At 37.8% G+C, this 13,237-nt stretch overlaps 1 protein-coding gene across 1 annotated transcript in view; it reads left to right on the top strand.

Annotated features, from left to right (window-relative positions):
• Positions 1 to 12,505, top strand: part of LOC112554785 (anosmin-1-like) — a 50,080-nt gene extending 37,575 nt beyond the window's left edge. The window contains exons 8-16 of the mRNA XM_025222814.1: positions 1,831 to 1,908; positions 2,178 to 2,234; positions 2,673 to 2,763; positions 3,011 to 3,139; positions 3,469 to 3,575; positions 3,756 to 3,921; positions 5,152 to 5,348; positions 6,180 to 6,342; positions 7,554 to 12,505. Coding sequence (XP_025078599.1) covers positions 1,831 to 1,908; positions 2,178 to 2,234; positions 2,673 to 2,763; positions 3,011 to 3,139; positions 3,469 to 3,575; positions 3,756 to 3,921; positions 5,152 to 5,348; positions 6,180 to 6,342; positions 7,554 to 7,978 — 1,413 coding nt within the window. The 3' untranslated portion in view covers positions 7,979 to 12,505. The remainder of the gene's footprint in view (positions 1 to 1,830; positions 1,909 to 2,177; positions 2,235 to 2,672; positions 2,764 to 3,010; positions 3,140 to 3,468; positions 3,576 to 3,755; positions 3,922 to 5,151; positions 5,349 to 6,179; positions 6,343 to 7,553) is intronic.
• The last annotated feature ends 732 nt before the right edge of the window (positions 12,506 to 13,237 follow it).

Here is a 13,237-nt window from a genome sequence, read left to right as displayed (position 1 = left end):
GGGGGAAAAATAATCTCTAGAGAGCACCGTTCACAACTTGCATTCTTCATTCGTTCTTTGGTCGTGTGCATCAAGTGTCGGTAAAGATTTGGTCCCCGCCAGCCTCGAGAATGTTCTTCCCTTTATTTCGAATGATGTTTCTGCCAGAGTATGTGATCGGCTGCTTAGTTTCCGTGACCTGAAGATGGAGCGAACACCTACCCCACCAAAAAAACAAACAAACAAACAAACAAAAACAAAACCAACAACAAAAAAAGAAAAAAAAGACAAAAAAAAAAAAAAAAAAACAAAAAGCAACTAAAGTAAAGAGTAACTAAAAACAAACTAGAAAGTACTAAACGCTGCATCAAAATCACTCTGAACACGCGCATGACGTATAGACAACGTAAACATAACGTGAACTCAACGTAAACATGTTACTGTCGGACTCCATGCGAGTACAGAACCGCGTGTTCAAGAGGAACTCTCACCTTTGGGAGGATATGCACGGTAACAGCCAGTTGTTCGAAAGGATCGTGATCGCAGGCATCATGATGACCTCTCAGTGATATCACGATGACACTGCTTGCACTCCTGCCATCTACGTGAACCATGCACGTGTACAGTAAACCTGCTTGAGTTTTTCTTAAACCCACGTCTTTGGAATTACAAAACTGTTTAATTTGTTTACTTATTTTCTTATAAATCTGTTTTTAATGTTGTTTCGTTCTTTAGCTGTAATGGGGGTTCGATCCCTCCCCCTACCCTCACACATGCAACACACCTCACCCGTGAAAACGTCACCGCCATGCAATGCAGACCACTCGTTCGTCACTTAGCACCGGTGCTGTGTTGAGAACGCCGGCGATGAGTCATCGGCCGCCAAGAGCCGGCCACTTGACGTTCCCAGACGAACTTCACCTCGCGGTGAAGAGCGCTTACTCAGCTCACACTCCGCCTAAGCGCTTTGCCCTCGCCCAGTCGCACGCTCAAGGAGACAGCCGCAACCTGACACCGCGACGTCTCCACAGGTCTGCCAGAGATGCCGGCTCATGGCCAGAGAATAGGTTGAACACTGATTTAAAGGCGAACCCGACTTAGAAATAGTTGCTGAATCCCACAGCCAGTGAGAGAGTTTCATGCATGTTGCCATAGAAACGAAATTACTTTTGTAGGAAATGAACTCGTGACCTCTTGCATGGGTGAAAATCTCGACAGTAATGGTATTAGTTGAGATTTTGATATTAATGTCTTGTTGTGAAGGTTTATAGAAACAAAGCATGGCGCCGTGGTCCGAGTAATGACTAAAAACATTTTGGAATGAATAAATTTCCTCGGCTTACTAACAATGAGCAGAGCTCACTGCCTACATTAGAAGGTCACGTGATATCCTTACAGAAGGTTCAGACGATAGCTGCTACAAGCTTTTGGGTTGTTGGGTAGCTTATTTTCTGTTGACTGTCATTTTAACAGTGTTTATTGTTTACTACATTTCCGAGGAGTCCATGTTTACTGATATTATGCTGACAGAAAAGAGATGGACGGAAAGGAGGTATAGATGTTAGAAAAGTCGCAAAGAAACACGTCCCTGTAGATCATTACTTTTCCCACAGACAGAAAAGAAATCGTTGTGATTCCCAATAGGATTAAGTTAGATTTTTATGCAAAGTCAGTTTTTCTCGCGAGGGAGAGAGAAAACAAAACAAAAGATGGAAGCACACTCCTTTCAAAAAACAGTTAATCCTCTCGTGGACTGAACTCGTTTGTTCCGTTCTGCGAATGTTAGATGGATTATCAAGTGATTAGGACCTGTTTATTCTTATTTTTTCCTTTTTTTTTCCCCCCACTTAGGTATCTTGGAGTGACAGTCTTCCTCCTGCAAGCCCCAACTACATGCGTCTTCATATGAATAAAAGAGACGTGCCACCGGTAAGTCATATTGTGCATTTTTGTTTGCTAGGTATTGAAGAACATGTGTGAATGACACTCTAAAAATACACGCTGTACATTTTTTGACAGCAATAACCCCTCGTTAATGATTTTGATTGAAAAATTATTATTTCTATGCTGCATTTAAATAGAATATTTTATCCATGTCGCCTTTCTCTGTAGCTCTGGTGACTTGAACAAGAGAACGCCTGATAGACTGTCATGATGATGATGATATTATAATAATAACAAACTGTTGTGTTTGACAGGATCAGATGAGCTTCACCTTACATTCTTTGAGCCCTGGCACCATTTACTTCGTGCAGGTGTGTTTCTGTAGGTACCCGGCGCTAGTCTCGCTGGCGCTGATGACGGTTTAATTGCTCTCCTCTGGGTGCTTGGATATCGGGTGGAAGGGTGCGGGGGTGTCGTGCTGTCTTTCTTCACTCGTGGTTACAAAGCGTGAAAGAACTTTTTCGGGGTTACCAGGAGGAGCTGTCATTCTTCTAATTCCTTTCTCAGCTCATCATGGGTCTGAATTTATGATCAACACACACACTCACCTATTCGCACGCACACACAGACGATCTCTATATCTTTATTTTCATTTTTCTTCATTTTAACAGTATGGCGTCATTTTAACTTGTGCTTAACCAGACAAATCTGCGCAAACATTTGACATTTATAACATGACAGTCAGGTACAAATATTTGTCATTGTTTGTTTAAAAAACAGCCGTTGAAGACGAATGCATTGAATTTCAGGTGCGAGCGGTAGTTGAATGGAAAGGTCGGAGAAAAAAAGGACGGCCTGCCTCAACTTACATTGAAGTCTACTCACCCCCACAGCAAGCACGTGAGTACATTATCATTTCTCTACGTAGATGACTGAAAAGAGTGATGTTACCTCCCAGATACCCACTTAGCAGCTAACCAGGAGAAATGAGCACGTGATTTATCAGAGGAGATAAGGACGGTGGAAGATGGTTGGGTTCCATCCTCCACATGTCGTGACCTAGATGCTATTTATAGCAGCTGTCCTAGAGTGCAGTGCTGGATGCTTTTTGCTGAAGATGAATACGATTTTGCCGTTTCTGTTGCAGCTAATGGCGGTCAGGGAAGATTTTCTGGAGACAGGGAAACTGAGAGCGACATTGAAAGCTTGACAGTCAGTCAGGCCTTCTTCCATGATAACATCCTCAAGGCATCGTTGACCTGGAAGCTGAAGTCAGGTATGTTTTCTTAAAAGAGTTGTCTTCCCTTACGTGCCCATCAGCACGAGGTCGTGTTAGGTCCGCTGCACACCTTTCTACAGTCTTAAGATCGCGAGGTGAGCTAGGTAGTGACGACAGAGATGTGTACACGAGTAGTTTTCTGATGTCATCTTAGTCTACTCTCTTCCTTGCGAACTGTTGTAACGAGACCTTGCTTTGTCGCCATGACTTCGCCAGCGGTTCGTCTAACTAGAGACGGGTCTAGTGTAACATAGGTTACACGGTTGTGTTGGTTGTCTTACCTTTGACCCCATGCTTTCGTCACACATATTCTCTGTCTACAACAGGCAAGAGGGCGAGGAAGTACCTGATCTACTGGAAACCACAGACCTGTGCGACGCACGTGCAACACAGAAAGAGGCAGGACAGACCAGAGACCTCGGCCACGTCGCATGTAAGTAGACCCTTCCTCCTCAGGGCAGGGTAGTCCACCTTCTGAAGCGCTTTTTAAGTAGTTTAAGAACGCTGAAAAAGTATTTGGCAACTATATGTAGTGACAATACAAGAAACGACTCTAGATACAGCAGTCGCAGCAAGCCTCAATGCGTTGCCGCTGCACGTTGTGTGTTTGCAGGACGAGCAGTTCAGTCTCTACAACCTGCAGCCGGAGTGCGAGTATGCTGTGAGCGTGCAACCAGTGAGCCATACGGGCCGCAAGGGCCCACCCGTGGTGACGAGTTTCCAGACCCTACCCTGCCGCCTGATAGCCGCGCGGGATGACCAGCAGCCGCGGTGTGAAGGTAGGGACATCTGCTTCACCATCTCCCGCAACCTCCTTGATAGCTGTAGCGACGATGGCTACCCCTTGCTCTTTCTTGCCCCGGTCATCAGTGGCACATTTTCTCATTTTGTACAATACAGAGGACAGAGAAACCACTCCTAATATGTTAATGTAATTAATATAGCAATTACTCAGCAGTTGATATCAAAAGTAGGGGCATCTATCCTGTGGTGGCCGTCTGGAATCTCTGGGTTTTTTTTTTTTTTTTCATGAGTGGGGCGTTCTTAGGGTTCCTCCACTTTTATCAGCCTCCTTTCCCTGTTGCAAAATGATTACTGGGTTTGAGCAATCAAATTATAGCTAAACAATCATGCATGTAGGCAGATGTTGTGGGTTCGCCCGATCCTTTGGAAAACTAGCAGATGGGCAGAAATGTTTCTAAACAGCCACAAAGTAGTAATTAAATTTTACTTCGTTCTACCTTTCGATATTGTCATCGACTAACTACTCATCTATTTTGTAAATCCCAGTTCCCACAAAGAGACGAAACCAAACACTAACAGGAAAAAGCAGATGTGCTCATAAACATTTACGTGTGGCGTTCGGTACAACAGAAAAATTTGTTGAAGGGAAGTAAATGCGTATAGATACTGGTGAACTCTTGCTCTTACCTCCCCTGAAATACTTCGTTTTCTGTAGGCAGTAGAGCAAGATAAGGATTGTGTGTAATATAAATTAATAGCGGTTTTATCATAGAAAGGGGAACAGATGTGTGTGAGAATGAGAAAATGTGAAAATAGCAAAATACATTAGTTTGAAAAGGGCTTTAATACGTCTTTAACCTGTGCATGCTCTAAAAAGAGAGATTTAATAAAAGCAATTTTATCTCTCTTTCAAAAATACATTTGGGACATGTCTTTTGTTTCTGTTTAACCAGTTATCACTCATTCAAATTACAATATGCACAGTTTCCGTACAAACGATGAACATAATAAGAATTTTTCAAACTGCAGTAACTGTCTTTGAGCACAATTATCAGCGACTTCTTGACAAAAAGTATGAGCACTATATTCTTATTTTCACGATGCATTTATCACTTTTTATCAGAGATTCATATCATCATTCCTTTTCTACCATGGATTAATGTTTTTGTCTCGGATTCTGTGTTTGTAATATATTTTTTGTTTGTATCAGGGATTCATCTTTATGCCATGAAGTCATATTTTTCATGATGTGTTTGTGTTTTTAGTGTTGGAACGCCCTGACAAAGTTAAGGGACTTCACACTGAGACAGTTGCTTGCAGGACAGTAGTCAGGTGGACACCCATACTGGCCGGAAGTGAAGTGGTCAGCTACTTGGTCAGATGGGGACAGAGTGATGAAGCTTACTTCTCGTCCTCCACAGTCATATTCACCTCTGATCCAGAGGAGCTGCAAATCCCAGCTGTATGTATTTTTCTCCAAAGTTCACTCCCACTATTCTCATGCTGAAATTTAGAAAAAACTTCAACAAAACTTGTCTTTTTCCAGTTTCTTATTTACATCAGTGAAAATGGTTTCCCAACATCTATTAGTTGTCATGCTATAATTTATATAAACATATAATTACATCATATATATTGCCCTCGTAGTTGTCATAATTTAGATATTATATAGTTGGATGTGATTTATGATTATATTATATCTTAATACTTTTAAGTTACTTCCTCTAATTTGCTTTTCAACATACATATCCTATCTGTTCCTATGCTCTCATTTGTAAAATTTTAACAGACCCTTTTCACTGTAAATTACTGACCATCATCAGAACTAGTTATTCTCATCATTCTCATGCTGAAATATAGAAATTGTCAAAATATCTTTTTCTGTCATATATGTAATAAAACAGTAAAAATTACACTGCTCTAGAGAGCATTGTCATTGAAAATAGAGAAGGTACGAAAAAAATGTTTCTCTAACAGAAAATGTTTCATGCTTCAAATATTTATTTACAGACGGATTTTTCAGACTTTTCTTGATGCAGGAGTGAAGGCACTTAACATGTGCATTCGTAGGTCATCTTGTCTACTGCACATCTTTGGCAATTTTTCCTCTTTTCTCTCTCTCTCACAGAAGTGATTCTACCTAGCACAGATATTAGATGATTACATTTACAGAAACAGCAGCCTAGCAAATTTGTTCGCCGTAAAGAAGGCTATCAACATACTTTTCACTGTGAACTATTTTGTTTAGAGTTATGGTGATAGCTTTAACCGATTCTCCTATGTTTTTATCTAGAATGAAACTGCCGTTAATCTGGGTTACCTGGAGCCAGGCCGTCACTACACAGTACAGGTAATGGGTCAGTCATCTGCCGGACCTGGCCAGCCCACAGTGCAACATTTCACCGTCCCTCTGACCACAGCAGCCTGTTCACAAGAACAATCCTCCACAGCTACAGGTATCTGATGAAAACCTCTTAATAAAACAGGTCAACTATATCTTTTAGATTTTTTAGAACAAGTGTGAAAAAGTGCTGTAGGCATAGAAACAATGAGGCACATGGAGGCTGACATGCTCAAAAAATGAGTTGAAGTTTGTTGCAGGCCAGTTTCAATTTGCCTGCTCAAAAATTTCAGAAAATTAGTTTTTTTTTCTTGTTTGTTCTTTTTAATCTGTTGATAACATCTGACCTGTGCTGAACCCTCTTCACACAGACATGCTTAGCTGGCGTAGTTGTGTGTAGCTTTCAAAAATTAAGATCTTAATTTGTGAAAGACAAATGTAATTCAGCAACAATAACAAAGACATTAAATAAGATATTTCAATGATTATAAAGCCTTTTATTCATTTTGTTTAAATAGTTATGTAATACTTAAAAGGGGAAAAGTGCACTGATTTCCTAACATATGGATCATGAGACAAAAAGTTCACAAAAAAGTTTCTTCGAATACTATCACCCAAAAAGTCATTTGCAAAGCCTCTGTTATTTCAGATAAAATATACGAGCTGCTAAATGCATTACAAAGGTAATAAGGTAAAGAGAATGAAAAAAAAAACTGTCTAAATAGGAATAACTTTTTATTATTGTTTGTGTTCTTTATGGTGTTAATGTTAATATGTTGACAAAGACCTGTAAACTGTGCAGGTTAATCATTAATTTAAGCTTTATTATAATTTTTACATGGCCTCAAGAAAAAGCCAATATAATAATTGTAATAATAATCGGATTTGTAAAGCACTTATGTTGACACGAGCTCAAGGCATTGCACGCAAAAGCTAATATAAAGGTTTAAAGGTTGAACGTTATTTTTACGTGTTGGTGTCAGTCCCTCATCTAGTAGGTAACAATAGAACCTGCTACCACAGGGTATATTATCTGGCTAGACTACAGAGGAAAATGATTCCAGTAACCTACAATGCTATGGTAACCTAGCCATCCTGACTGGTACTTAAAAAAAGAGTTATGTAAGCAACTATCTTCCAAAAGAACAATCAACATATAACCTTCCTGCTGTGAATAAGATCTTTCAAACACTCTGTACTCCGTCAATTTTTTACATGCTTGATATGATTCTACAGTGGCACATTCTAGTGTAGGATTTCCGCCACTTGCAAAATGAGTGTAGCTCATATTGATGTCATTAACAGTCTTTACATGTCTTTTTTCAGCTCCTGTGAAGACTGTTACAAGTTCCGCTGAAACTGTGACTCCAACGGTCACAAACAGCACCAGTCCTGAAGGCTACCATAATACTCACCACATGAACATCACCCTTCGTAATAGCAGCATAAGCAGTGGACGAACGTTTGGTGGCTTTGACACTGGTGACAACCATCGCCAGAATGTAAGCTCAACAGACAACAGCAACGATGGTGTCACGGACTTGGCAAAAGACAAGAACAGTTCAGATGCCTTCAACACCACTCATAGTTTTGGAGCATCGTCAACACCTCTACCAAGGACAAACATAACGCAGGGAGGTGCTGGTGGCCCTGCGAGCAGCAGCGGAGACCACTTACATACTTCCCTCCTGTGCCTGGTGTCACATCTTGTCATCGCCATGACATTTGCAGCCAAAGCTTTATGTACATAACACATACCACACAGTATCACATGTATTTTGCTGAGTCACTGGAAGATTTGTTAATGAAAACAAATGAGTGGATGAAAATGAGCAAAAGCATCTAGGAAGAAGCAAAGAGTGAATGAACAGAAGAGAGGAAGGACACAGGAGAATCCAAAGAAAAGGGTGGGGAAGGGATGAGGAGGAAGAGAGAAAATGAAGATGAGAATGAGATGAATGATGATGTGGAAGGAGAGAAAGAATAATGTGGAAGTATACAAAGAAAGAGAGAGTGAAAGAATTGCTGAGTATGTAAAAAGAGAAAAATTCAGTAAAATATGAACTAAGACAATGATCAATGATGAAAGACTTTGCATTAATTTGAGTCCAAGTCATACATATCCTGTTTCATAACAAGGCCTGCTGGGCTGAGCTAGACTTACTCTTTTTACACCAATGGCTGACTTAGTTTGCTTGTAGCTGTATGGTAGCAGAGGGTAGATAAAAGGAACTTGGTTACCTTCCCATGTACAAAACAAAACAAAATGGCAAGTGCTGGTTCAGATGGAATTGGGTTTACACCCTGGCTAGTAATACTAACATAGATTTTTTTATTTGGAAGATATTATTTATATTGTCTTGTCTTTTAGATTACTTACATGTGTCATATTTTCCTTGTGATTTCTGATAATCTGATGTCATTACAAAAACAGGCTTTTGTCAGTTTTAAGTATTCCACAAGGTCCAAAACATCTAATCCAAAATGTACAATAAATAATAGCAGTGTGATGTGTGCTGTTAGTCGAGTTATTTAGCATTAATAACATTGGTGAACAGAAATTAGTCTTACAATTAACTTATTATGAACCCTGACAATGCTCACCATCAGATAGATTGACAAACACTTGTTATCTAACTGTAGTTATTATGATTAGCCAATGACCTAAAACCATGTATGCACACTGTAATAGAATTGATGCAGCCCTTTTACCACTCAGGGTCACATACACCAGCATGGTAGGTGTCAAGTTCCAATACTGTTTAAGTTTCTTGCTTATAAAAAAATGTATTATGAGTGGTAAAATGGCCGGATAATGGCTTCAGCAAGCTAATCTGTTACAATGCATTTCAGGGTTTAACCATTAGGTTTAGATCAACGGCATTGCTTTGTGGCTAGTCATCTTCAAGCAGAACCAGCCAGGGTCTGTTAGTTTCAAATCAGTGTTGCTGACTGATAAAAATAAAGTTACTTTGGATCACAAGGTGTGGGCGTGAGTGAGAGTAGAAATAGACTTTAAGTAATGAATTCATGAATATATGGAAGATAAAAGTGAGAAAATGCACAACAAAATTTGCCTAATATCACAGGCTAATAATGCCCAGGATTTTCTGTTCACAGCTTTCTATTTATCAAGATGTTGTACAGTAAATGGTTGGTGCATAGACCTTACCAAGTTATTCTGAAATCTATAGTTGGTGGTAAATACAGCATTTAATATAAGTTGATAATTTTTGGTGATCTTGATTGTACTTCCTTTTTCTGTGACAATAATTCTCACTAAATCACTCTCTTTTTACTGGACATTTGTATTTGAAACTTCGGTTTGTAAAGGTATGGAAATGATGGCTTATTTGGTATTGTTTAGTTGGTCATCAACTGCATGTATATGGTGTTTCATTTTATCAACGCCATATTCAAATTTTTTAGCCATGATGGTAAGACTGTAACTACCATGTTTCCCTGAAAATAAGCCCTAGAATAATTCAGGATGCTCAGGCATAGGCCCTACTCCAAATATAAGCCATAGTTAAGATCGTCAGCCAGAGGGATGTCATTAGTTCATTGAAACACACGACAGATTAAATTATAAAGTAATGATATTATAAAAATGGTAACATTATGAGTCTTGATGATGTTCCAAAAGATGATGATGTGACTGTATAATTATAAATGTAGATTTTTGTATGTGAATATAAATGTAGCTTTTTGTACATGAAAAAAATTAGACATCCCCTGAAAGTGAGCTCTAACACCTCTTTTAGGAAAACTTAATATAAGAACCAATCATTTTGGGGTAAACATAGTATGATGCTAGCTTTAGGCAGAAAGTCCTTTCACAGAATGGCATTGTTTGGATAAACATGCTAAGAAGGAATGATAATAAATTAAGATGCTTATTTATTTATGAATTTAAAAAAAATCAAAACATGACTATCAAGTTAAGAATTTAAGAAATTAAATTGTAGCATCAAACTAGTAAATGAATGTCTGGCTCCATGGTGAAAAAAGACAACATTGTTGTAAGTTGAAGTGTCAATGCATTGTGAAAAATGTCAGCTGGGTGCAGGGACAAACTCATGTTTCTAAATTACAGCATCAAAAGACTGAATGAATGTCTGGCTCTATAGTGAAAAAGTTTTGTTGTAGCTAAGTGAGTGTCAATGCCTTGTGAAAAATGTCAGCTATACAAACTGGTACTTTTAAGATTGGCCAAAAGTTGCATAAAGAGGTGGGTTGAGGGTAGAAAGAGAAGTGGCATTTGAAACTGAACCCATTAAATATTAACAAGCACACAAACAAATCAGAAACCACCATATACCTCCATGTTATGTATTATGCCACTCTTGCAATAATCATGCATATCATGTTAAGTAGCCATTTTCTAGGTGCATGTACATTAAATCCCTTGCTGATGCATACCTCTCTTACACCAGTGTCTTGTGCAGCTGCATTGTCTTCCTTTTCAACTGGTCCACCGTTCCCAGATGTAGCTGATCATTTAGAGGTATTAGATTGTCACAATTTACCCCTGACATGCACAAAATATCAAACTGTTTGTGGCAGATTTGTGATGCAGAAGTCAGGGTTCTCTCTTCAGCCATTCAAATGTGCACAAAGAAAACAAAGTAATGTAAATATATTTACATGTCTAAAACCAGAAAACTGCAATTACCTGCTTTGTAAGCCTATTTGTTAGTACACAAACTGTTTCACTGTCTCATCTTTGCATCTGAGCACTGATAAGTGCAAACTTTTTTCTTTTCTTTTAAACTCAAAGTATTTGACCTAGTCATGTCAAATAGCAACAAATATTAATACTACAACAGTGGATAGCATTTTCTCATACATTTTGCCTCCCTCAATCATCATCCTTTTTATGCATGAGCATCTGTTCAAAACTAAAAATTAATAACTTATTAAGAAATTTTTAAAACAGAGATCAGCTGCGGAAATTGTAAATGGTAGAAAACAGTAATCAAAAGAAAATAGATGACAGTAAAAACTAGAAAGCTACTTTTATTGTCAAAAATGGGAGGTTTTGAGATGCTTGAATTTGGGTTTATTACTGTTAAACTGGCACATATGCTGTTTCCTGGCAACATCTATAATTTTAAAGTACTTTTAAAAAAAATCATTAGTTGAAAATGTCTATACAGTCACAGATCAAGTAGTGCCACTGAATTGTCATAGATCATGCCTACATTTAATAAAAAATACCTTAATTATTTCTAATAACAATATTTCCCTTTACCATCATAAAAAATGAATTTTAATTATTATGCTCTTATCTTTACAGGTACATCATCCTAATCTTATTACATATTTTATAAATTTCTACGAAATGAGTCCACATATTGTCTAAAAAAATGTAATGCATAGCATAACTTGAAAGCAGAAGTTTTAAGTTTCCACAGTAAACAAAAGCCAAATGTTCTACATATATAAATATTAATATAATTTAAGTCATGCTTTGCTAATATAATTATTACACTAGTTTTATTTTGTTTATAGGCATCCATTACTTACCCTTATCAACTTAGTTTGATTTTGCTTTGATATAACATCAGCTAGAATACATGGTATAAAAACTTCTTTTTTGAATCTGCTATTCATTGGTCAAACAGATTTTCACTACGTTCTTTGGAATCCTAAAAGAGATACTATTTTAATAGTCGATGCCTCCTAAGAAATGTTTGCATAAACAATTTCTACGAGAGCTTACCTTTGTTTTGTAGTTGTAATTACTACAAAGGACATAAATTAAAAGGGTAAGTCTGTTCTTTTTGTGAAATGCCTGTGCGAGCTTGAGTAAATGGGGAACAAGACTTTAATGTACAGTATGTCATTTACACAGTTAACGCATAAAGGATTAATGTTTACCTTCTGTTTTGTTCTCTATTTACCACTTTAACAATTAAAAGCCACATATGCTTAAAGTTCTCAATGAGATAAAGTTAAAAGGCCTTGTTAAGGACATAAAACTTTTGCCATTTCTTGCTATAAATGCATGTTTGTGCATGTGAGTAATTGTCTGTGCGTGCATGCATCAGTGGTTAAAAATAAATACAATCTAATCATATATATTTTATAATCCATTAAATACAATTATCCCCCCAGCTAAAAAATAAAAAACAGCAAAACAACAAATGAAAAAACCTGGTACATTATATTGGATCATTCATTAAACTGGATGCTTTACTCTGAAGTATTTTGCACATAGTTGGAACCGGGCAAGCTCCAAAATTTTCAATAGAGATTAAAATGTGAAAGTCCCATTGTTAACTTGTTCCACTTATTTGAGTTCAAGATATTTTGCTTAGCAGCGTCATACACTATCGTTCTCTGCATACACACATATATGCACACATTGTGAAAAATTTCATGCTTTTTATTCCAAGAATATTGCACTTAAATACATTCATTGAGAGAACTAGACCATTACATTAAAATGCTTGATGCTGGATTCAGTATGTGTCAGATCATGACCCCAATGCAATACACAAACAATTAAAAAAATCTATTAAAGAAAATGAGTTGGATTGGGAATTTCTCACTGCCCTTTATATTTACAAAACCACCTCTTCCTAAGCTACACTCCTGTGACCATTTCACCTTTTACTTTGCTACCCCAACAGCACAAAACTACCCCCTCCCTATTTTTCTATGTCCTCGCAACACTATAGGTAAATATTCCGCACAATCAGTAATGAACTATGTGGTGCAATATTGCTTACTACCATGAAAAAGCGACATTGCCTTTCAGATTTTGTAACCTTAAAGATCTCCATAAGCTGTCAAGCAAGACCACCTTCTCTATTAACACTGGGGAAAAAGGGAAGGCAACAAAGCTAAAGAGAACTGAGCCTAAAATATTCCACTTGTTGAAAAAACAAAAAAAGAGACAAACAAAAGATTGTTTGGACTGAAAAGTTACATACCAGATCTTCTCCTGTATATAAAAATCAAATACCAACTCTCCTCCTTGCACGAATTCCTAAGGAATCGAC

This window comes from Pomacea canaliculata, linkage group LG14 (genome assembly GCF_003073045.1).
Source record: "Pomacea canaliculata isolate SZHN2017 linkage group LG14, ASM307304v1, whole genome shotgun sequence".
NCBI lineage: Eukaryota > Metazoa > Mollusca > Gastropoda > Architaenioglossa > Ampullariidae > Pomacea > Pomacea canaliculata.
The sequence above is the reverse complement of the archived record's forward strand: the minus strand, read 5'-3'. Positions and strand labels throughout refer to the sequence as shown.